General features: G+C 43.7%; 1 protein-coding gene across 2 annotated transcripts in view; it reads left to right on the top strand.

Moving 5' to 3' along the window:
- The window catches only part of ADARB1 (adenosine deaminase RNA specific B1), a 100500-nt gene extending 80260 nt beyond the window's left edge, over window positions 1–20240 (top strand). The window contains exons 9-11 of one of the 2 annotated variants that reach the window (XM_068407733.1): window positions 4808–4989; window positions 13035–13213; window positions 13956–20240. In XM_068407733.1, the coding sequence (XP_068263834.1) occupies window positions 4808–4989; window positions 13035–13213; window positions 13956–14132 (538 nt within the window). In that variant the 3' untranslated portion in view covers window positions 14133–20240. The remainder of the gene's footprint in view (window positions 1–4807; window positions 4990–13034; window positions 13214–13955) is intronic. The other variant, XM_068407734.1, reaches the window with a different exon arrangement.
- Window positions 20241–22904: the final 2664 nt, after the last annotated feature.

Genomic DNA, 22904 nt, shown 5'->3' with positions numbered 1-22904 from the left:
TAGTGACTCACCTCCTCTGTACTGCTGTCTGCATAAAAATTGAGAGTGATACTAAGGTGTTCCATATTAACGTCAAGCTTTATTGCTTACTGCTGTTAGGTTCCCCTAATTTCTATGTTTTCTCTAAAATAGTGCAAATAACATAATTTCTATGCAGTTTGGTTTTGGAAAGTTCAGAGGAGAGTTTTTACCTGAAGCGTGTGTTTTCAACCTGTGGGTTTTTTGGTTGTTGTTTTTTTTTTTTTTTTTCAAGAGGTGCACTAGCACACTCTGTGGAAGTGTTGCTGCAGAGTTACACAAAAAGGCAAGTAAAATTTATCAAGAATTGTGAAACCAGCTGTATGTCATGAAGAAATCAATAGACCTTTGAGGAATCCACTGTAGGTATGTTGCCTCTGAGCACATGGTGGTCTCAAGCAGAAATGTGACAACATAGCAAGGAAGAGAGGATTCCTCTTGATTTGGTGTAGGTCTCTGGTTTCTCTGCCCTCTTTTTTTATTGTAGGGCGATTGAGGTTCTAAGCGGTGAATATAGAGTAAGGAAGCCAGAGAGTATGATAAATTTGTGAAATTCAGATTTCCCCAGTGCTGTGCTTGTCTATAAAACCTCAGGTGAACACACTACACAGAGAGTATCCTCTGTGTAAATAGTCAGGATTTGAACACAAGTCATGTGTGCAGATCTGCAAAGGCCATCGTTGGGGCAGAGAGTTGCAGCTTTTGTTTCCCTTCTCGTGCTTAAGTACTTTTCTAATTATTGCTAGAAGAGCTTTAGAAAATTTGTTGCCTCATCAAACATGACAGGGCTTAAACATCACCTCAATGAGCCCCTAGTAGAAGGTGAACCAAACCATTTGGTGACTCTGAATGATCTTCTGTCTCACAAAAGGCAACTCAGAAGCAAAAAGCCAGTTCAGGATGAGTAAATACGCCTTTGTTTGAACTTCCTGGCATCACATCAGGTTGCTTTTCCTTGTGCTGTGCATCACTTGTGGAACTGCAGAGTTGAAGCTGAAAGTGTTGCATGCTGCTGAGCGCGTGGCTGGCATTCAGCCGCAGGTATCCCCGTCTGCAGCAGGTGCCCCAGCTTCCCTGGCACCGGATGGCCGACTCTCTGATGGAGAGCTGCTCAGCCCAACAGCCGTGGTTGTTGAGTAAATAGCCATTAGCTGTAATGAGATCTAGACGCTCAGCTCAAATCAAGGCACCTATATGTAAGTGCTGGCAGTCTGGACCTAAATCCTGTGGCTCGTGCTTTATATCAATATAAAAGCTTGTATTTTCAACGTCAGTTTTATTTTGAAGTTTTATAAAGGTTGTAAAAGAAAATTCATGTAGTAACTTAAAACCAGAACACTCAGAATATGTAAAACACTGTCATAAGAGGCACTAGTTTTAAGCTCAGCTAAGAAGACAAGAGTCTCAGATTTTTCCAGTGAGAAGTTTTACGTTGGAGGGTGTCTCCCAGCCTGCTGAGGTGGTCTTCCCCTTGGGCAAATCTCGTCTCCGCGCCTTATTTTAGGCATTTGAGTATCGCCATTGATGTGATGCAGCATTCCTGTATTCTACTTACACTTGTGCTTTAGTGCTTTTCTCTGTTGCAAACGTGGTGCCACTTTCCTGCTTTAATGATGAGAAAAGATACTGCGTGGGTCCAGTCTGCTCTGTGATCTGCCCAGTAAGATGGGACCAGAGATCACGTCATTTTATGTGGGAGCTCTGCATTTTTGCCTGTGGCCGGTGCAGGATTGATTTAAACTGCTGAATTAGTGATGGGAGAGTTGTCTTCTGTTACTGCTTTCTTGAGCCATCAAATGCTCCTAAATGAGCACTGTGCCGCAGCCAGGGCCTATGTCTGCTCTACTGCAGCGTGGAAAGGTTCATTTCTGGGTTAGAAACTGCATCTGAGCCTTGGAAGGTTTAAGTTTGTAAGCTAGATTTAAGACACTTAACTCTTTTCTGATACTATTTTTAACGTGAAGTATAAAATCCTTTGCTTAATTGTTTCACTGGAAAGGCGACACTGACTTTATTAAAGTTTTCTGTAATAAATTTTGCTTTTTCTGCTCTGCACCTCACTGTTTGTAGTAAAATACAGAATTTGGCCCTTTAACTTCAAAAGAAGTTGTGGTTTCAGTAAACGTTATTACTAGATCGACAGCATTTGTTGGCGTGTGTTCTGACAATTCGTGCTTGTAAACTGGAAGGACGAGGCAGTTTTACCGTTTCAAGAGGCAATGCCTGTGGCCTTTCGAAAACTGATGTGTGGTATTGGTGTAGCTTCTTAGTTTATATCTAGAAAGGTGGTTTTCAATGTACATGCTAGTGGAAGTGAGAAATTACTGTTTGACAGAAAGTACAGTATAAAAAAGGAACAACAAGAAAGTCTCTGTGCAATCCTTCCTTTTGACTACATTACAATCTGCGGAACTTCATTTGGATTTCATGTTTATCTCTGCGTTACTGCCAGCTTCTGATACAAGTATATGTTTCTATAGATAAATATATGTTCTTTTATTATAACAATTGAAATTTAAAGCTAGTTCTATAAACCTAACCACCATCCAGCGCTGCCTAATCAATATTAAGAGCTCTAGGCTTTGGTTGTATGAATGGTTTCTGCAAACCTCATCCTTGCAGCAAGCCAGCCGCTCTGAATCAAGTGCTCGTGAGCATGTACCGCTGTGGTGAACGTGATACAGCACACCCCAGCAAAACAGCAAGTCACAGAGTAGCTTTTGTAATACCAGTTCATACAGTTCACCTTGCAGAAGCTTGTTCAGGTGTCCACACTCCTCCTTTTAATCAAAAGGAGTTTAGCAAGACAAACTTCAGCTTTCATTTTCTGTGCTGGAGAAGGTCACCAAGTGTGGGAGGGAGCAGCAAAACACAAGCTCTGGAAATAGTGAAGACTGAAGTAAGGAAAAGGGTCTGGCAAAGGTTTTATTTAGGGAGCTAGGGCTTGCCAGAGGAATGCTTTGGCCTTTTCTAAAATGTCCATCCATCACTCAGGTACTGTTCATGAAAAGTAAAATGTGATGTGCCTCGCTGGAGGAAGCTCGGTTTGTTTGTCTGGAAGTTTCAGATACAATTGTAAGACCTCAGTTTGCGATGTTTAGCCTTGAATTCTTTCTGAATGTTTCTTCCATAACATCATCTGTGCCTGTAGCAGTCCATATGCTTCCCTATGCTTGATGTAGGTAACACTGCAAATAACAAGAAAATCCTATTGTGGTTCATTTGGCACTTGAAATACCTCTGTGCTTACAAAGTTCTAGTCATGGTAAGGTCCTTAGAGAGGCATCTTGGCCCTGGGAAGCTATAATTTTCACTTGATATCTTTACTCTGACATTTGGTTGCTGATTGCATTTTCAGTGTCATACAAAATATGCATTTATTCGATGTAAAATATGCCTTATTTTTTATTAGCACAGTATTTTTACCCGTTCACTAGGGCCAGCTTTTTTAATGACAGGTGAGTAAGCCAATGCGCATTGCCTCCATTTTCATCCTCAGTAAAGATATGCAAAGAAATTGTTTCCTTGGATTGTGATTTTTGTTTTACCCTTCTTTTTTTGAATTTTTTGCCACTCTTGGAGCCAACACATGTAGTTCAGGTTTTGCAGTAGTGAAGCAGTTGTGCTATATAGTTTCTAGCCTGAACTGATGATGATGTGAGCCATGCCAGCCCAGCACAAGCTGCAAGAAACACTGTTAGCAGCATCCGAGTTCCCAGTTTTCCTAGGGGAACCTTGCAACCCAGTTTAGGGTGGGCCTTTTAATAAGGACAGCCATTCTATATGAGCACAAGAGCTTCCATTGTGCTCACCTGTTTTATTCAAGCACCAAAAGAAACTTTCCTGCTGCTTGTGTCCGGGTGTTGCAGTTGTACTGAAGTATGCTATTTTAATAGTGCCAAGCTGTTTTCAAGTATACCTCAGAGACAAGGGCAGTGAAGATACTCTGCAGGAGACTTTGAGGTTTTAAGAAGTACTTTGTACGACTGTTACATACAGATTGAGAGCCAAAATGGGATCAAATGAACACAGCTACAAAAAAACCTTCAGTATTTTGCTCCTCTGCATGTGATATACCTGCCACCAGACCTGATCCAGTGTAGGTCACGGTGATGCAGACAGGGATTTATGGTTGGAGTCTGTGAAGCAGCTAAAGTGAGCAAAGAGTATGTGCACTCTTTGCCTATTTTCAGTTTTCAGATTCAGTTTTCTCCCTGCCCATGATATTGCAAGCAACAACATATGTCCTTTCTGGCAGCAGGATGTGGACAGTTTGGCTAGGGTGTCAAGGGCAAGCTTTCCCTTATGGTGATGAGGTGCTGAGGTCTTGCAGACACAATCCTTCTTGCATTCTGGGAAGGATGGTTTACCCACTGCCAGGTGTCTTTTGGAGGCATCAGCTACTGTTTCTGACTGAGGATCTCACAGTTTGGCTTTCTCCAGTTGAATGATCCTGTCCATCTCTGGCATTAGGGTGCTGGAAAATGCATCACCAGACATGTTAGTGGGGAAGGAAAGTTATGGACTCTGCTCCTGAAGTGGATGCTGACAGTAGACCTGTTGCTATAGGTCATCTTACTCAGGATTTTGTTGAGCATCTTATAAGCTGATCTCTGAAATTCTGGCAGATGTCACAACTATGCTACCATAGTCATGTGCTGGTCAAGAGGAAGGGTTGAAAGTCTGGTCCATTGTGATTGACTGCTGTTATGTCTGGCAGATGTTACTTGTTCCATTAAAAAGAAAGTGTTTTTTTTGTTTTTTTGTTTTGTTTTTCCCTCCCTCTTAGGTGGAACGTATTGGGTATTCAAGGAGCCTTACTTAGCCTCTTTGTGGAGCCAATTTACTTCTCTAGCATCATCTTGGGGAGTTTATATCATGGGGATCATCTATCCAGAGCCGTATACCAGAGGATAGCAGAGATAGAAGATCTACCACCTCTTTATACACTCAACAGACCTTTACTTAGTGGCAAGTATCTAATGGAGAAGGCCGTGCCGGTAACTAAGTCTGTTCCAGTAGCAATGTGATTTTGCAGTTCTCAAAACCTTGCAAATCATGTACTGTGAGTAAACTGCTTTCTGGTTACAACAGAGAAGTTATGGTCTAAATGTAATATAGATACTCGGTCAGAAATACCATAGCAAGGACCCTTTGTGAGTTAAAAGGTGGAAAGAACTGGGATATGAACCTTTGGATGTGGTTTCACATAATTGCTGTCTGGAGCGTGCCCTAGCAATATGTGAGGCAAGTTGAAGGCCCCAACTCAATGGAACCTCTTCCCACCCATGAAATAGCGTGTTAGCTCTCACTGTTACTTCTCTTACCATTGCAGATATTTGGTGAATGGCCACATCATTAATCAGTGTGCTAAGATAGACACATTTGGTTCACAATTTCTAGATCGATAACCAACTAAAAGTGGATGGAGAGAACATCTCAGCTGCCATTGGTTGTATTTTCTTTTTATCATCAATCTCTGTTGGATGCAGTGTTAGCTTTAATTAGCATGGCACCCAACTTGTTTGCTTGACCCAATAATCGTAATATTTTAATTTCCACTTTGTAGGTTAATGCACAAATGCTGCATTCAGAGCCCAGTTGGCACATTCTTTGGGAATATTTTTAATAGAGTATTAAATATGTCTGACAGACAGCACTATGGCAAGCCCCAGATCGTGTAGTTAGCGGTTGTCTTTTGCAGCTGCTGTTGAACATTTAAGTACTGTTCTTTGGCTTTGCGCTGATCCTGGGCTCTAGTGGTGCTAAGAGGAATGGCAGTATTTGAATTTACAGGTTGTAACTTCTAATTGAGCCATGACTTTCGAAGGAAAGTTCTGAAATGTCTAAAACTGCTGGTTTCAGTAATGCTGTAAAGCTTTAAAACTGAAATCTCTTATCCTCCCTCTCGTGCGCATTGCTTTGTTCTGTAGAGCTTGGCTTTTGGCATGTGTCTGTTTATTTTCAAGGGAGAAAAAAGCTCAGTGTTTTAAAGCGTGTTTAAAGTTTGACATGAATTTTTAATTAGATTTACGGAGGGAGTGGGGGGAAAAGAGCATACTGAACAACCAGCCTTTCTTTAGGTAAGAAAGGTAATTAATAAGGATTCCCTGAACTAGGACATACTAAAATGTGAAGTAATGTATTTGTCCTTACATTAGCAAGTAGGTAACAGTTACAACACTCACAGTACCAAATATTAAATTGTTGTATGGGCTTAGTAGCTGATGTATGGACTGTTTCTGCCTGATTTGGGGGAATTTTTATCAGTTCTTCTGGACAGCAGGTCTGGGGTGGAGTGGGAGGAGTTTTTGTTACCCTTTTCACAACACATAATAGTACCTTGTCTTCTTAAAAATCATCTTTCTGCAATATTGGTATCATCTATTTGCCATGGAATAGCACCATCTGTTTAAACAGTTCAGCTGGGATTCACTGAGCTGTAGAGAGAGTTCAGAAATGTTCTCAGCTGTTGAGTTTTCATGCAAATACACATCTCAAAAATGTACGGGAGGCTGGTTTGGGAGGTTGGGTGGAGAATTGTGTTGATGGGTTTTCTTCTACTGGTTCAGTCTTGAAAGCTAGTCTTCTGACCCATGCTGCTGGGTTCAGCTGGGGCATTTATGTAGCTATCCATCAGCTCTTTGATTCACATGTTTTACAGTGTGTTCTTACCTGGAATAAACACTGTAGAAACACCTGTCCCCAATTCTAAGTTCCTCCTGGTACCACACACACAACTGTGTGATGGTGACTCGTTTCTACCAGAGGGATGTACTAAAAGAGCAATAACTGTCTTTTCCCTTGTCTCACCTGTTTAGTTGAGAAAGCACTGTAAAAAGTGGTTTAATGGCTGCAGGGACAATTGCATTAAGTTAAAGTCAGACTGAGTTATTGTTATCTACCGCTAAAAATCGTCTTTTCATCATCTTTCTTTCCTCATAGGAGGTTTTCTACTTGTACCTCCTTTTGCCAGCAAGTTAAATGTGAACATGCATATCAGAGTAGCTGGTTTTCAGCTAGGGGATGCAGGAAAAAAAAATATGTTGATATAAAACGCCCTCCCTGTGATGACTCTTGGAAGCCTTGGTTGCAGGACCCAGCCTTTCGGGATGCCTTTAGCACCACAGCACTGAGGGCACATGAGCTCTCACTGAGAACTGGCCAGCTCACTTGAAGAGAAGACAGGTTTGGATCTTGTGACTTTCTAGAATAATCTGAAAAGGGATCGATTTCTCAATCAAATAGAATGAGGATGATTGTATAAATTGGCCAATAACAAAGTACCAGTCTGCACAGTAATCTGCACAGACTCTTTTTGGAGCCATTGTGGGAGGTGGGCACAAAGGCCGTAACCTGGGGTGGAAGTAAGGTGACAGAGCTCAGCAAATATTCCATTCAGAGAATCAGGCCTTGAAGATCCTTGGGAGCAGAAGTTATTAGATATAAGAGAGCCCATTACGTATAAAAGACAAGCTCTTCTTCACTGGAGGCAACTAGTGTGAACCAAATTTCATCAGGCGTCTGTCCTTATGGTTCCTGTTGCTGGTAGGTGTGCTCAGATGCCCAAGGACCTGGGCTAATGGCATCTGCTGGGGCTATGACCACAAAGCAGACAGCAAACTTGGCACCAACGTGCTCTCCTGTCCACTATGGCTACTCAACTGAACCCTTCAGTAGTGTCTGCTTTTGTGGGCAATGCCTTTTTTCCTACCTGTGATTATAATATTAATACAGGCAAAGTTTTCCCTGTTTTTGATGTCTGCTCAGTTGATAGTTTCTTATGCTTTAGTTTCTCTAGAGCTTCCTGTCTTTGAGTGTTGTCAGAAGTTACATTGTTGGCTGTTTTGACCTGTTCCTCATGGTGCTGCTAACAGATATTTCCTATTTCAGTTCTTGGCTGAAACATCCTGGAGCAATGTCACATCTGCTGATTATCTTGTCACCGGCACAAGAACTGTCTTAGTTAAGACCAAGATCTTGAGGTACAATCCATCCAGCCCAGCACTCTTTTCCACAGGTAGTTAGGCAGTGAAAAGCAAAAGGAAATAGTAAGCCTCTGCACATACCTCCTGAGGATTGCAGCAGTAATCTGCAGATCAGGGACATCCCGAGTCAGGTATTGAGAATCTTTGTGTTTAGAAATCCTTAATGGATCTTTCATTCATGATCTCATGGTTTTGTTTTTTGAACTGGCTTAAACTTTTTACCATCCGCAGCCTCCTTTAGTAAGGAGGGCTGTAGGACGTGTAAAGATTTGTGCAATGGAGTTTCCTTTCTGCTAATTTAACCAGATGCTCCTCAGTGCTCTGTATGATACAGGCTACACGCAGTTGTCATGGCGGTCAGTCTTCTATACCTCTGCGATCCTCCTACATAAGTGCTATTTTTTGCAAGCTGGAAAGTCTGTCTGCTTTGTTTTTCCTTACATGGAGACCCTTCCACATAAGGATCATCCCTTCCATTTTACAATTGCGTTTTTGAGATAGTCAGACTGGAGCAGCCCCTGATACTCAAGATAAAGCAGTGGTACTGATTTATATGGTGGCATCATGATATTCTGTTCAGTTCTGTGGTCCTTCAGTAGTAATTCCTATCATTCGCTTTCCTTCCTTTGATTATTATTGATCATTGACCTGCCCTTTTGGTAGAACCGAGTATTAGAAACTAAAATCTCATTCCTGAATGCTAATATTCAGCTCCAAGTCCAGCACTCCTTATGCAAAATTGCTTTGTTTTTTCCTCATATGTATTGCCTGATATTTATCTGTGAGGAATTTCATCTGCCTTTTTATTGCCCAGTCACCCAATGTTGTGAGCTTTTTTTTGCTACTCTTTGCAGTTGCTTCTCTTATTTACCTTCTTAAATAATTTAGTATCAACACCAATCTTATTCACCTTGTTTTTTCCCCACACACACACTTCCCAGGTCTGCACAGAGCTTGAAGGTCTCCAGCTGTGTTGGCGCTTCCTGAGGAGACCGTCTTCATTCAGGTGTCCCTTAAGTCTGTCAGACATCGATCAGACAGAACTTCTTCTTCTTGGGCTCTCTAAGAAATAGTGTCACACTGGCCATCTCCAGTCTTCAGTTACTAAGGCAGTTTTTTGTTGAGTTGTTCCCAATATTGTTTCTGCAGCCTTCCTGGTGCAGATGTCATGCTTATTGACTGGTAGTTCCCTGGCACACCTCTAAACTCCTTAAAAATTGGAGTAGTATTGGCCACCTTTCATCCTGGAGAACTTGTGTGGTTTGTGATGAGAGGTTACGTACCATGAACCAGCTGTTCCTGCTGCCGTGTCTTTAGTTTCCTTGAACGCAGTTGAATATTGTCTGGGTGCTGTAACTGGTGTTTGCTTACTTCACACATATCCTAGAACTCTTTTTACTAGCACCTCGATTTGAGATGGCTCCTCTAGCACATTGTTCTGGCCTGGGAACCCACCCACCCTTTTTGCAAAACATTCATTTGGTTTTTGTCCACAAGAAGATTTCAACCACCACAGCAAGAGTGGTTATTATAAATGTTCCTGTCTCAGCGCTCCTCTGACTGTTGTCTGCATTTGCTTTTTTAATTTTTTTTTTAACAAAGATAAACCCTTCAGCAGAACCTTTGGTGATTTTTTTCGCTGTTACCTTGGTACCTTATCCTCCCATTCACATTGGTGTTTTCAGCCCTCTATCTCCTTTTTAATGAAGCTTTTTTGAGCTCTGTCCTCAAAGAACTGTCAAGTTTTATTATTTATATAGGCACTGGCACAAGGAGCTGTGACTCTTGCTTATTATACCCCATTATAATAATATCCGCCAACAAGTTCTGAGCGATGTTCCCTAAATAGCTTAGTTATACCAGTTTTCAAAGGAGAATACAATATTTACTTTCTATCCTAGCTTTCTCTCCCATTACTAGTTTCAGCTTACTGTGCTATGTTCATGTCTAGATTTTGAAGGGGAAGATAATGATCCACCCAAAGTGTTATCAGATGTTTTGCTTTTGAGATTACCTTTATTCCCTGTCCATGCTACCTGTGATCCACCTTCAGGGACTCCTTTGCCATCTCTTCAGGGTTCATGCAGATAATAACAACACTCTGTTCAGCTGCTTAATTTAAGTCTATTTGAAATTTGCAGTCTTTTTTTTTTTATTTATTGAATTAATCAAAATAACCTAAGGAATGCAATTGTATAATTGCCATGGAAATGTAGTGCATACTGAATGTTCAGCTTCCTCATCTTCATTTGATTTGCTTCTCTGGGTGCTTGTGATGCCACATGTGTTTGTTTGAGTAGCTGATAGGGCAGGAGCAGGCTCAGGGAGCAAATGGTGTTTTGCAGTACTCGATGCACTATATCTGATCCCTGTACTTGTTCAGTAGTGTACGGAATGAAAGCAAAGGTAATAGTATAGATATCATTAAATTAAAGAAAAAAATATGACTGACCTGCTTGTCATGTGGTGGCAATTTCTTAGCCCTCTTGCCTCAGTAGTTTTGGTAAAACCAATTTTTGATTAAGAGGTTTGTCAGCATGGGTCTGTTTCACATAAGCTTCACAAAAGCAGCCTGAATTTATATGCTTTTGAAGAGTCAGAGTTGAGATATGTTTGCTATGCACCCAAAATTTGCAATTTATTAGGTGTTCCGGTGCAAGCCTCGTGTTGTGTGACTCGTGGCGTGGCAGTGTTTGCACTTCAGTGGTGCAGGACAAGTTGCGTTGTGCATGATCAGCTCCAGTTTTCAGGAGGTGTGATACACATGTTCATTGCCAACCGCTCAGAAGAACCTCAGAAGTTGTGATGAGGACTTTTCAACTCTCGTCTTGTCATAAAGCCCTGTTCTTGCTGGGTCTTCCTCAAGTATAGCTTGTGTGATATTCTTGATGGTACCTGCTCAGCAGGGACTGCTGTCTGCCCTCCTGGGTTGGTCAGTGTGTGGATCCCACATGCCTGCTCACCAGTTTACAGATCGATGGGTGTAGATCCACAGCATCCTGCTGTATTTCAGCTCCTGGATCCATCTCTCCTAAAAGAAATCAGAAAAGAGCTCTTCAGGAAACTGGTTATCAATCATAGTGACCAGATTGACATAAACCAAGCATAAAAATACAACAGCTTCACTAAGTTCAATATGATTAATATTTCAAAACGATTGTTTATTTATTAAGTGAGGAATTGATGAGGTCTGAATGACACAGCGAAATTCAGTTTGCTTGCTATAATAGGTCTTGCACGCTCTCAGTGCTGGGCCCAGAGGTACTGTGAGACCCAGGCCAAGTGAGCCAGTCCTGTGCTCGGGTGCCTGAGGTTGGATTAACTTTGGTTATTAGACTGTGTTTCAAATATCAGCAAGAAATGCATCCTGCTGCAACGCGTGTGTTCAATTTATACAAATTCACTAGATTTTATAAAGTGTAGGACCTAGCGTAACCTCGGAGTAGATTTGAAATAGGTTCTCAGTGAAAGCTGTGTTAAAGTAAAAATTGGATCTTTACTTATTAGAAAGAAAAAAATCGCCGTGTTCCTTTTTTTGTCTCCTGATGAGACAACTGAGACATCTTAAAGGTAGAGTTTTGCCAGCCCTGTAATGCCTTCAGGATCAAAACTGATGTGCTCCTCAGCTTTTCCATAGCACGCACAACCCAAGCTCATGGCCCTGGCTGCCGCTTGTGAGCGCACGTGCAGGAGGGGAGTTGCACGTGGATGGCAGCGGCTGCCGTGGCCTTCAAGCACAGTACTTTGGTCATTGTACACAGTGCATCTCTGCAGCTTTGGGGTGCCTTGGGGGAATAAATCCTGCCATAGGCAGCCTGGGCAGGCTTCTGGTGGCTTTGCTTCTCCATCAGTAGAGATGAAGCTGCATTTGAGAGGTGTTGCACAGATTAACGTCTGAGCAAAATGATCCGAGTCCTCTCTTCAGTGCTATGGTTCGCCATTTCTGGGCTCTGTAAGTAGCAATGGGCGTGTAAAGTGGGGCAGCAGCTGAAGCACAGACAGATTTACGCTGACAACTCAAATGTCTTCCAGTTTTGGCTTTCTGCGGAGAATGCTGAGGATGGGGCTCACTTTGTCTAACTTGGATGCCCACAGCATCAGTGCCACTGCCCGTGCTAGTCACGCCATGCCCCGTCGTAGTCCGTAAGAACGAGGAAATAGATTGGTAGCTTTTAATGAAACATGCTCAACAGCTACTGAAATGTAGGCACGTTCATGCCTTGGTTTGCGAGGCATCATGTCATCTCGTACTGCTGCTCTGACCCAACTCCATTTTTGTGAGGGAAAGTGAAAAAGCACATTGTAGGCACTTCTAAATAAGCACGACCTCTCCGAATAAGACTGCAGTCCAAAGCTGTTAGCTGAATTGCAACTGTGTGTTGAAAAATGACCAGGGTTCATAGTTTCACACCTGTTTTGAAATGAGATAAGCAACATGCACCTAAACTTTTACAACAGCAGAGTGAAAGGGAATTGATTGGAGAGTTAGAACTGTCAAAACCTCGCACTATCTGCTCTTTCCTACACTCACCTAGTGCCGTTACTGAGTGGGCTCTGATAGCAGCGGTTTCTTGTGCAGGAGCAGAACAATTTTTTTTCTGCTTCATAATTATTTGCAGGTTAATAATTAGTTCATTGGTTTGCCCTATAAGCAGGACCAGATCCTCCTGAGATGGATGTGGCAAGGTGCTCATGTTCCTGTCCCCGTGGACCCTTGCCACAAGGCCTCTCTGCGATCTCCTCCACTGAGGAGGCTGCTTTCTCACGGCTCCAGCAATGCGCACTTGCCCTGCTAGGAAGGACAGGAGGAGAGAGCACTTTAGCCAGGATGAGAATGAGGTGTGCGTAGCGATATCTCGGTGAGTCGGTGAAAAATCTGCAGGACAATGTCCTTGGAATAAAAGATCCGCTTGTAAGACTGCTTAGCGATGTGATGTCAGTAGCTCTGCTGTATTGCTTCCTCCCCAGTAAAAACAAAAATCAAGAGTTAGCATTTACTGCTGTCATTAAACATCGCTTTTCTTTCAGGTATTAGCAATGCAGAAGCCCGTCAACCAGGGAAAGCACCAAACTTCAGCGTGAACTGGACAGTAGGAGACACTGGTCTGGAAGTTATTAATGCTACAACCGGCAAAGATGAAATGGGTCGTGCATCTCGCCTTTGTAAGCATGCTTTTTACAGCCGCTGGATGCGTATTCATGCAAAGGTATACCTTCCAGAGTGATAGATTTTCCACTTCTTCTTAAGTCTTAATGAAACACCTGCGCGTGCTGCTCTCTGTGTTCAGAAGCCACTTTCTGAGCCTGTTTTAAGCTGCACCTGATGTTAGCTGCTGCTCCATGTAGTAATGGAAAACAATGCATTTGTTTAGCTGATTCTTTAATTTGATGAAATCTGGTCCAAAACATGTGGAAGGATTTAATAATCCTTGGTTTATAGCTCAGTAAACAAAGGGTGCTATCTCCTTTGAGCTTGCCTTCTCATTTTAATTTGTTTGGAAGGATAATCCCAGTTTCACTGCAATTGAACCTACTGAGGTTTCCCTCTGTCCTCTCAGAAAGAAAAGCTACAAGGAAGTATCTGTCTAGATCTCAGTATCTAGTATCAGTGTCTAGATTTCTTCCACTGAAGGAAGTCGGTAATCCAGAGACAGCAAAAGGCAGGCTAGCTGGGGTGAGACTCGTCCCAAGAATGCCTGTGGCGTGGCGTGGTGCTGCAGAAGGGCTCGCTTTGCAAGAGGCAAGCGTTGCAGTCTGGTGTGGTGAAGCTGGGTACAGAGCTGTGACAGCTGGAAGGAGCGGCACCGTGTACTCATCTGCCTTTGCCTCAACGTTTCGTTTAGTAGTTCATTACCTTGTTTTAATAATGGTTCTTTTAATAACTCAGTTGCTCTCAAACTGTTTGGCTTAATAGTTTCTTGTCTCTCTTCTCATCTTTAATCCCCACAGCTTTCCTCCAGCTTGCGCTCAAAGATCCTCAAGCCTAACCTGTACCACGAAACCAAGCAAGGAGCCACTGAGTATCAAACTGCCAAAGAGTGTTTGTTTAAAGCATTCCTGAAGGCAGGACTTGGAGCCTGGGTGGAGAAGCCCATAGAACAGGATCAGTTTTCTCTCACGGTTTAATTCACAGACTGTACATCACCTTGGAAAGGGGGTTGTTCTGGAAATTCCTGGTGTCCAGCATTGCTTTCTGGCATCTCCACAGGTGTCAAAACATCTTTTTACTGTTTGGAGTTGTTTTTTTTCCTTTGTTTTGTTTTGGTTTTGGTTTTTTTTTTTTTGAAACTTCGTGGTAACTGTTTGTGTTTTGCCTAAGTATTGAAACTCAATGATGATCTGACGCATAATTGTATATTTTGTTATGGGAAAGTCATTTCTGGTGTATTTCTAGAAATACTTTTACTGTAGAAAACTTACAGTAAGGCTGTCCTTACAGTATACAATGACTCATTTTTTCTGGGTTAAAATAATGTCTTTTTTTAATTCAGTGTCATCAAGTGCATGAAGAAATGAAAGTTTCTCTAGGTTTTACATCACACTTTTAGGAAGTAGCTTAATTTTTTTAAAAGAAAATAGGTGACAAAGCTGATTCTACTCCTCTGTTAACTTCTTTTTGAACAGCAGATATTTCTAGCTTATAGACCACAGAGCCAGAATGAAGTCTGGACACCTAGTTTTTCCCCACTTCCTTGCTCTTTAAAACCAGCTGCTGAAAATTTAATGTCTATGATGTATGTATTTATTAGTCTGTGACCCAGTTTTTAACATGCAGCTTTTTATTCTGTTTTTAAAAATACATTTACCTCCCACTTACACACATTGTGAAGTCTTCATTTATTTTACGATTGTAAACTGGAAACAGCAAAATAATTATTTGTAAGTTAAGAAGTTTAGTCTATAATGTGCAGAAACCTGTTTAGAAGTAGGTGATTTGTATATCCCGGAAACTTATCAGAATACAATCGTAACTGTAACAGTAGTATGACAACTTAAAAAAAAAAAAAATTGCTCATTTTAAGGGCACTAAGCCTGAATTGCTAAAAACAGTCACTTGCTGGGTGTTAATTGTTCTCCTCTAGAAGAAATGAAAAGCTCTTATACGGACAAAAAGTTGTTAAAACTTCTTTCCTGTGAGTTATATCTGCTCTCACCCAAGTTGTTGTGTCTCTGAGATTTCATTGCCTTTTGGCTTTACATGTGTGATGGTCTTCATGAAGCTAATTAGGTAAGTTGCTCTCAAACGTGCTTTCATTTGCTTTGACAATTACTTAGAAAGGTGTTTTTCCTAAAGGTGTAGACACTTCTGCTTTATGTAAAAATGTAAGATAGAAGGGAAATATTGTGAGATCAGTATTGTTTGATTAACTAGTGTATAGAAGGCACTTTTAAAAACACTTTTTAGTACGTGACATTTAGGAGTGGATGAGGCAGTGTCCAGTATTGCTTCTCTGCTCACATGGCATGTGTCCAAACATCCCTTGGCTCATGCCCATCCAGGTATCACCTGTGCTTTCCAAAGAGCACCTCAGAGATCCTCAGTGTTCCCTTTGCGAACAATGAAGGTGATGTTTCATGACATGGGATTTCGCCCAACAAAACCAAATCGGTGCACCACCACTTCAGCTGTTGGTTCCTGTCGCTCTGCTCCACCGCCCCTTGCCTGTGCCACATGGGACATCAGATCAGCAGGCTGGTCCATGCTTTGAAGTCAAGTCAAGGGTTACTTTTAGACCCGGGTTGGGTCAGAGATCCAGTTTACAGTTGTGCCGGCGCATCTGCAGAGGCAGTGGAATGGAGTGTGGAAGTCCCTTCAGCCAGCTTCACAGCCAAAGCCTGTGTATCATGAAGCTGTAACTGGAGTTACCGTACCTCAGCCCCAGCATCTCCAGAGGGTTAGCAAATACTTGGGGTGTTGGAGACTTTGATGTAAAACCACTTCTGGCCAATCGTGAATGCCAAGGAGAAGTGCTGCTTTGTTATTGCTCAAGCAGGAACCTGTTTTCAACGTCAAAAAAAAGATCAAGCCTGAAAATCATTTGTGCATTAGTTGAAACCTCTGGGTTAGTGTCTTGGAAGTAATGCACTGAGGTGCAAACAATGCATTTTTGGCAGTATTATGGATAATAACGAGCACTGCTGTGGGAAGGCAAGCAATTCTGTGATCCCCCTCAGAAAAGACTGTGATGCTTCCAGAAGTTACTGCCTTGTCCAGATGCCAGAGGAACAAATGTTGCAAGCTGCAATAGACAGACTGTGTTAATTCAGCTTCGTTGGTGATTTAAGCCATCCTGTCTGCTTCTCATTAACACCAAGAGCACTCCCATAGCCTCTACCAGCCCGACAAGGCTTTTGCGGTCGTCATCGACTGAGGCTTAGACTGACCTGTTCTAAAACTCAAAGGAATTTAATTGTATGTGGTCAGATTTTGCAAGCAGTCGGGCATCTGCCTTTGAGATCAACCTTGTCTTGTTCACGTTGCAGGAATTCCGTTGTGGCTGTAGTTGAGTACGTGCGTACCTTTCTGCAGCCTCAAGGGAAAGCTGGTCACACTGTGTGCATGTTCTTGAGATCATTACTGCTGTTAGATGAAATACGCATTTTTAAGGGGCTCACTCTATTGATAAATGAAGTCTGTTGAGAATTTCCAGCAAATTATTTTTACCCATCTTTCTGAAGTGCTCATTCAAAAGTCAGTGTCTCTCTGGATTTTTTTGACGACGAGGAAAGTATTAGCTCAAACTATTTTTTTTTATGAAGTCACAAATATGAGCAATATATTTAAGTAGTATTATAGACATAGTTTTTTAAGCTGTTCAAATGAATGATTAAAATTAAACTGTAAAGGAAATATGTTCCATGCCAAAAGCTTTTGACAATGGAATGGTGTCAGGTTATTTATGAGGAATGAGTTTCCTTGTTTATAATTCCAGGATTTTAAAAAGTAAGAAGTTTTCCAGGGTTGTATGCAATCCATATCTGTCTTCTGGGAGTCAATAAAATACCGCTTGGCTTCCTTCACTTGCTTGTTCCTTTTTGTGCAGTTAATATGTGGAAAGAAGCTGGGAGGCAGAGTTGTGATGGCTGATGCTCCCGTGTTCCTCACAAATCATGTCACTGAGCAAGAATGGGTAGCAATGTATATAATTTCGAGCAACTGCAAAAGATAAGACAACTCAGCTTCCAGCAGTTGCCGAATGTTGTAGCTGACCTTTCTGTTGGGAGCTGTGAGTCTCCCCGGTGGGCTGGGAGGCTGAGCGGTCTTGTCTGAAGAGCCTGGGCTGGGTGGATGGGAGCTGGCCTGCACAGGGATTGAAATGCTGCTCTAGGAGCTGCTTCGGTTCTTTGAATTATTACTTTTTTTCTCTTTATTTTTGGTTGAATATGAGTGTTTGTCTCAGGATCTTCAAAGGACTTAAAGAGTAACAACTTTAATGCTGGTGAATACTTGAAATCTAATTTAAGGTGTTTTCCTCCAGATGACAGTCTAACTAGAATAAAGTTTGTAGGTTAGTAAAATAGATCATTTTAAATATAGATGTTTGAAATATATATATGTTCTGCAGGATTGTGTTAAGAAAATTTGGGCTTAAAAGTTAACACTTGAAATACCGGTTATGGCTGTACTCAGGACCCAGTAATAACTATAGATTGTTTCTTACCACTTGTGTGTGAAGCGAATTGTGTGTAGGAGCTTGTTAGCAACTGTTCTCCCCCAGCGTCATGGATGTCCACATAGCTCTCACCGTCCCCGCTCGCCCTCGTGTAGCTAGTGATGGTAATCATGACTCTGCGTACTTAGGAATGTACAGCAGCGGGATTTCTGTACAGTTGGCAGTTTTTTTATCTTCTCATCTTAGAGAAATCTTTTCATGACCGGTTACTGCATAGGAAACTCAGGAGTAGAAGATTTTTGTGTGCTGTTACTCTGTGCATCCTCTAAATCTAAAATAACTTGCAGCTGAAAGTCTAAGGATCTCAGAGCCCGTGTTGCATTTCATCAGTCCAGTTCTGTGCTGTCTCAGTGCCGTTGACCCAAGGGAAAAAAAAACAAATCTCAACCTGCTCTCTCAGTGAAAATGTGCATGAAATGAAGCTGTTGGCTCAGTGCTTGGTAGCACGAAGCAGAGCGTGCGTCTCATGGAAGAACAGTGCCACCTTTTGAAACTAAGCTGTCTGTTTAGAAAATAACCAACCAGGAGTTGAGAATCCATCCGAAGAATTGCTCGGTTGTGCTCACTACATAAATGAGATTTTTTTTTTTTTTAAATCAATGGTTTTCTAAATAGCAAAGATTATTATTATTATTACCATTCCTTAAATTAAGCTTTAATGCTTGTAAGGCTCATGCTTGCAGAGAAGCTGTGTTTTGAATTCCTGGTGTTTTTATCATCGTAAACTATCCACTGTGAAAATTATCCCAGCGTTTACTGAAAAGGGAGAAGAGCTGCACTTCAGGTACACAGTCAGAACAAAAATGTCTAATGTTACATAAAACTTAAGAACCCACAGAAATAAAATGTATAAAATACAATTATCCTCTCTCAGAATCGCCATGTGTTTTTTTTTTTTTTACTTTTGGTTTGTTTTTTTTTTTCCTCCAGTACCAAGTGATTTCAGTTGAGTTTAAAAGATTGCATCTTTGCTTAGCGCACTCCTGGTTGGAGAGGAGTTGACGTTTATCCCGGGGTTACCTAGAGCTAACAGAGGCACAGGTTTTGAAAGGGGACATGAAGTGGTTTTTGGAAGGGACAGCGGGCTCGGTGCCATGGGGCTGAGAGCGGACGGGTGCAGGGGCAGGTCCCTGGTGCGGTGGCCTGGGCTTGGTCCCCATCCTGCTGGTGGCTCAGTGGAGACCGCTCTCAGCTTTGTCACTGAGTCAGCATCTGACCGAAGCAGGAGGAGGAGGAGACAGAAATCACTGCTTTCTCTAGTTCCTAAAGCAGAAATGATGGTATGGGATGGGATTTCTGCTCCCTCCTGCTCTCCGCTGGAGAGGCCCTTGGGCAGGAGTTGGGGAGCATAGGCCAAATGAATTGTCCACTTGGCAGCAGGTGCTTCCCAGCCACTGCCTTTCCCAGAGATGTCCCAGCACAGGTGGGCCCCAGCTGTGTGCAAATCTGAGGCTTTTAGGGTGCATTGGGCTTGCTGCCGTTCTTTTACGGAAACAACTGGTCTGAAGTATTTGCAACACTTTTGGGTTGACCCTTGAGGAAGAAGTTTGCACGGGTCTCTGTGGTGGGCAGGTTGGGTATTTACAGCTGTAGGATGTGTGGTGTTTCATCATGAGGCAGGTTTTTGTCCCTAAAACACACTCAGGTGGATAAAACTGTGGCCCCTAAGTATCTCCACTGGCATCACATGCCTAAGCTGTTACGGTGCTTCTGATAAAACTTCTTTCGTTGTTTCTGGTGAGCTGGCTGTGGTAGGAACGATGCAAACCTACGGGCACTGCAAAAAGCGAGCTGTGGCTGAAACCCTGAACCTTCCAGAGCTGGTGGAGAGCAGATAGGACCTGAGTTTCTCCTTGGATCGTGTCAATGTGGGGTGTTTTTTGTAACCTTGCAGCCAAAGGCCTGTCCTGTTGCCTGTTAATAAATGGGCTGTTAATTGTGACAACAGCACTTGCATGTGCAGGAATGAGTTTTATGGGTAGCTATGTTTTCTTCAGTCATTCCAGAGAAGAGGAATGAAGAGCCGTGTTTGCTGTCAGTACCGAGAGCAGCTGGCCCCAGCAGGTGTAATGATTGAAAGAATTTCTGTTCTCTGGAGAGAAAGATCCACAGTCGAGGTCACTGCAGTGGGTTTTTGCATTTTTAATATCTTCATCATTATCATACCAGTATCTTTTTTGTTGTAGTTCGGCTGAGGTGTCTTTAACAAACTGAAGATCAAACGTGTGTGTGAATATATATTTATACATATATATATATATTGCTGTATATTATTTGCATTGAGCAGTTATTCTTCCCCAGTCTTCCTGTGTGATAGTGTGAATACATTAGCTTTACCTACCTGGTGTAAGGATGTTAAAGAACACTCTCAGACACTGTCCTCAACATTTACTTCCTCCATTTGTAATCCCAATTTCGAAGGCGAGACCTCGATTTTACCTCTGGTTTGTCGCTTTCCTTACAACACCCTTGTTCCTATCTCGCTGTCACTGCTGAAGCACAACCCATCGGTCGATTATACTAAGCAATGACTGTTTTGCATACTACCTTGCTTTGTTTAATGTTTGTACAGAGATTTGAAAATATAAAGAGTTATATCATTGCTAAGTTTCATCATTGTTTTTGTATATTGATATCGCTAGTGGCAGCAAAAAAAAAGAGTGAAACGTGTCCCAAAATACTGTGCATGTCCTTAAAGTGGTGGTTCTGGTTATGCTCTGAAGGGCTAGCGAGGAAGCAAGCTGAGGGTGTATTTCTGAAGCTGCCAACTTGGTCTCTGAAATCGCAGCTTTTGCGAAGAGAGAGGCGGGGAGGGAGGAATTGCGCGCTTGGGAACATGGCACGGCACGGCCTTGCAGAGGGAGCGCCCGGGGTGTGCGGGTGGACATGGGGAGCTCTGGAAGCGGGAGCTGCCCTCCCTGCCCGCGGGACGCCGACCGGCTGCCCGGGTGCGGGGCGGTGGGGGATGTGCGGTGTCGCTGCCGGCCAGAGCGCGGGAGAGGGAGGGCGAGAAGATACACGACAGGTCTGCAGCTCCAGCGCAGACGATACATGGCAGGTCTGCAGCCGGGTGCGGGGAGGGCTGCGCGGCTGCTGCTGCTTTTGGAAGATGGTGGTTTGCAGTTGTTTACTCAAATCCCAAGTGGACATCTCACTAACTTCTAGGGACTTGTAGGTGGTCGCCAGGGGTTTCATCCTAGCATGCATCCTCCGTTGGGTTTGGATCCTGTCCATGGTTGCAGCTTTGAGTGCCACTGCCGGGTGGGCTGGGTGAGCCCCATGGGGTGCCAGCACTGACACTGCCTGGGGTGGGAACCCAGCTCCCCAGTGCTGGGGACAGCAAAAGCCCAGCTGCCCTGGTGCTCACTCCTAATCAGTGGCTGTCCCAGCAAAGCGGGAGAGCCTGGTCCTAAATCTGCTACTCTTGCACCCTGCTCAAGGGACATCTCTGCGGCAACATCCAGAAACCACCGGCAGAGCCCTGGACATTCCCCAGCTGAAGTGCCCCAGTGGAGGAGTGAGGAGCTGGAAGCTCTTGGCGTCCGCTCAGTTGACCAGCCACAGAACTGTCCTCTCAGGTCAGGGGCTGCAGCGATGGCTGGCGCAGGGCAGGGACCCTCTGACCCCTCTGCATGCAGCCCAGCCTCCAGAAGCAGATGCAGAGCTCATGGGCCACTGAGAGAGTGCTCTCCCTGCACACCTTTCCATGCACCGACCAGCTTGGGTTTTGACAGTAAAGCCGACTGCCATCTGGGCACTGTTCATCTGACCCTGCATGGAGGAAATGCATCCTAAAAAGGGGACAGATCCATGTCAGTTCAGCTCCACAACCAGCTTGTTGCATGACTGATGTGGATAGTGGCCTTCAGGCTGGTATTTGTTCTCCTCATCACCTGGCTTATCAGCTCAATTCCTGGATGGGAGCAGGAGCAAGATGGGAGATCCCTGAATGGGTGATGCACCCTTTTTTGAAAGACCCCTTGTAAGCTCTGTGACCTTCCTTATGAACATCAGGGAAAGCAAGGACCAGGCATGTGCAAAAGAAAACTCCATCAGTGTGAAAGTGTTTTCTGAGATCATGGCCTGATGGGTAGTCACCAACCACATGCCGTGGCCCAGCACAACCACAAATTGCATGATGCTGGATAGTGGGAACTGCTCGGAGGGGGAAGCAAGGGGGTTGGCAGAGGCACAGCACAACCCACCCACTCCGCTCCCAGCAGTTTGCTCCAAGGCACAGCTTGTTTCTGTTTCATCAAGAAAAGCAATAGCTTTGTGGATGAAGGACACGAGTTTTGAGCAGCTTTGCCCGCTGCCATGAGCATGAGTGAGCTGGCTGGATCCAGCAAGTGAACAGCCGCATAACATCCACGCCACATCCCTCCAGTGGATGAGGCCAGTGAGCAGAGATCAATTCTTCCTCCTAGCATCTGCTTCTGTCCCCTCCACCCTCCCTGCTCAGCCGGTGGCACCACATCAAGAGGCACCAGACCCAAGAGCTAAGTGCCTCCTGGCTAAGATGGGTTTCCCTGCAGCCTGGTGACACCAGGCTTTGTCCAGCCTGGTGACTTTGTCACCTGCTGGGACCATCTTGGCTCAGGGACCTATTGCACCAGACCCAGCAGTAGGTACTTAGGGGAGGGCAGCAATCTCCTCTGGAGGCGTTTCCTTGGGCAATGAAAACAGGAAGGTGGTGGCTGGAGGCAGGAAGGGTGGGTGGAGAAGCTTCACCCCTGAAGGTGAAGTTGTGTTTACTTGGTTTGCTTGACTTGGAAATCGGTGCCTTGTGGCAAATTCCTTCATGAGACGTATGGGAAGGTTATGGGAGAGCTGAGTCAGCAGCTTTTGGTGTGCTGGCGTATTAGAGGAAGCCCCAGTCTGCAGATACAGTACTATGTTTTAATGGGTTTTCTTTTTTCTGTCTCCTTCCCTATCTCACCTCTATCACAGTCTCATCAAAAAGCTGAGCTCTGAATTTCATTTCCAGGCTTTGCAAATGGCCAGAATCACTGTGATTCACCCATGCCCCCCGCCACAGTGTGAACACAGAGGTGTGGCCCATTGGTGCTGCTGCTGACCCAGCTCTTCCTGAGGCGAGATCAGCCCAGACCTGGTGACCTTAGCTGCTAAAAATGTCACTTGTCTCCCTCCCACAGCCTGCACTGATGTGGGGCCTGTAAAAGCCCCAGGGCCATGGCAACCCTTGTCCCCTGCCCCAGCTCCT

This window comes from Nyctibius grandis, chromosome 9 (assembly GCF_013368605.1).
Source record: "Nyctibius grandis isolate bNycGra1 chromosome 9, bNycGra1.pri, whole genome shotgun sequence".
NCBI lineage: Eukaryota > Metazoa > Chordata > Aves > Nyctibiiformes > Nyctibiidae > Nyctibius > Nyctibius grandis.
The sequence above is the reverse complement of the archived record's forward strand: the minus strand, read 5'-3'. Positions and strand labels throughout refer to the sequence as shown.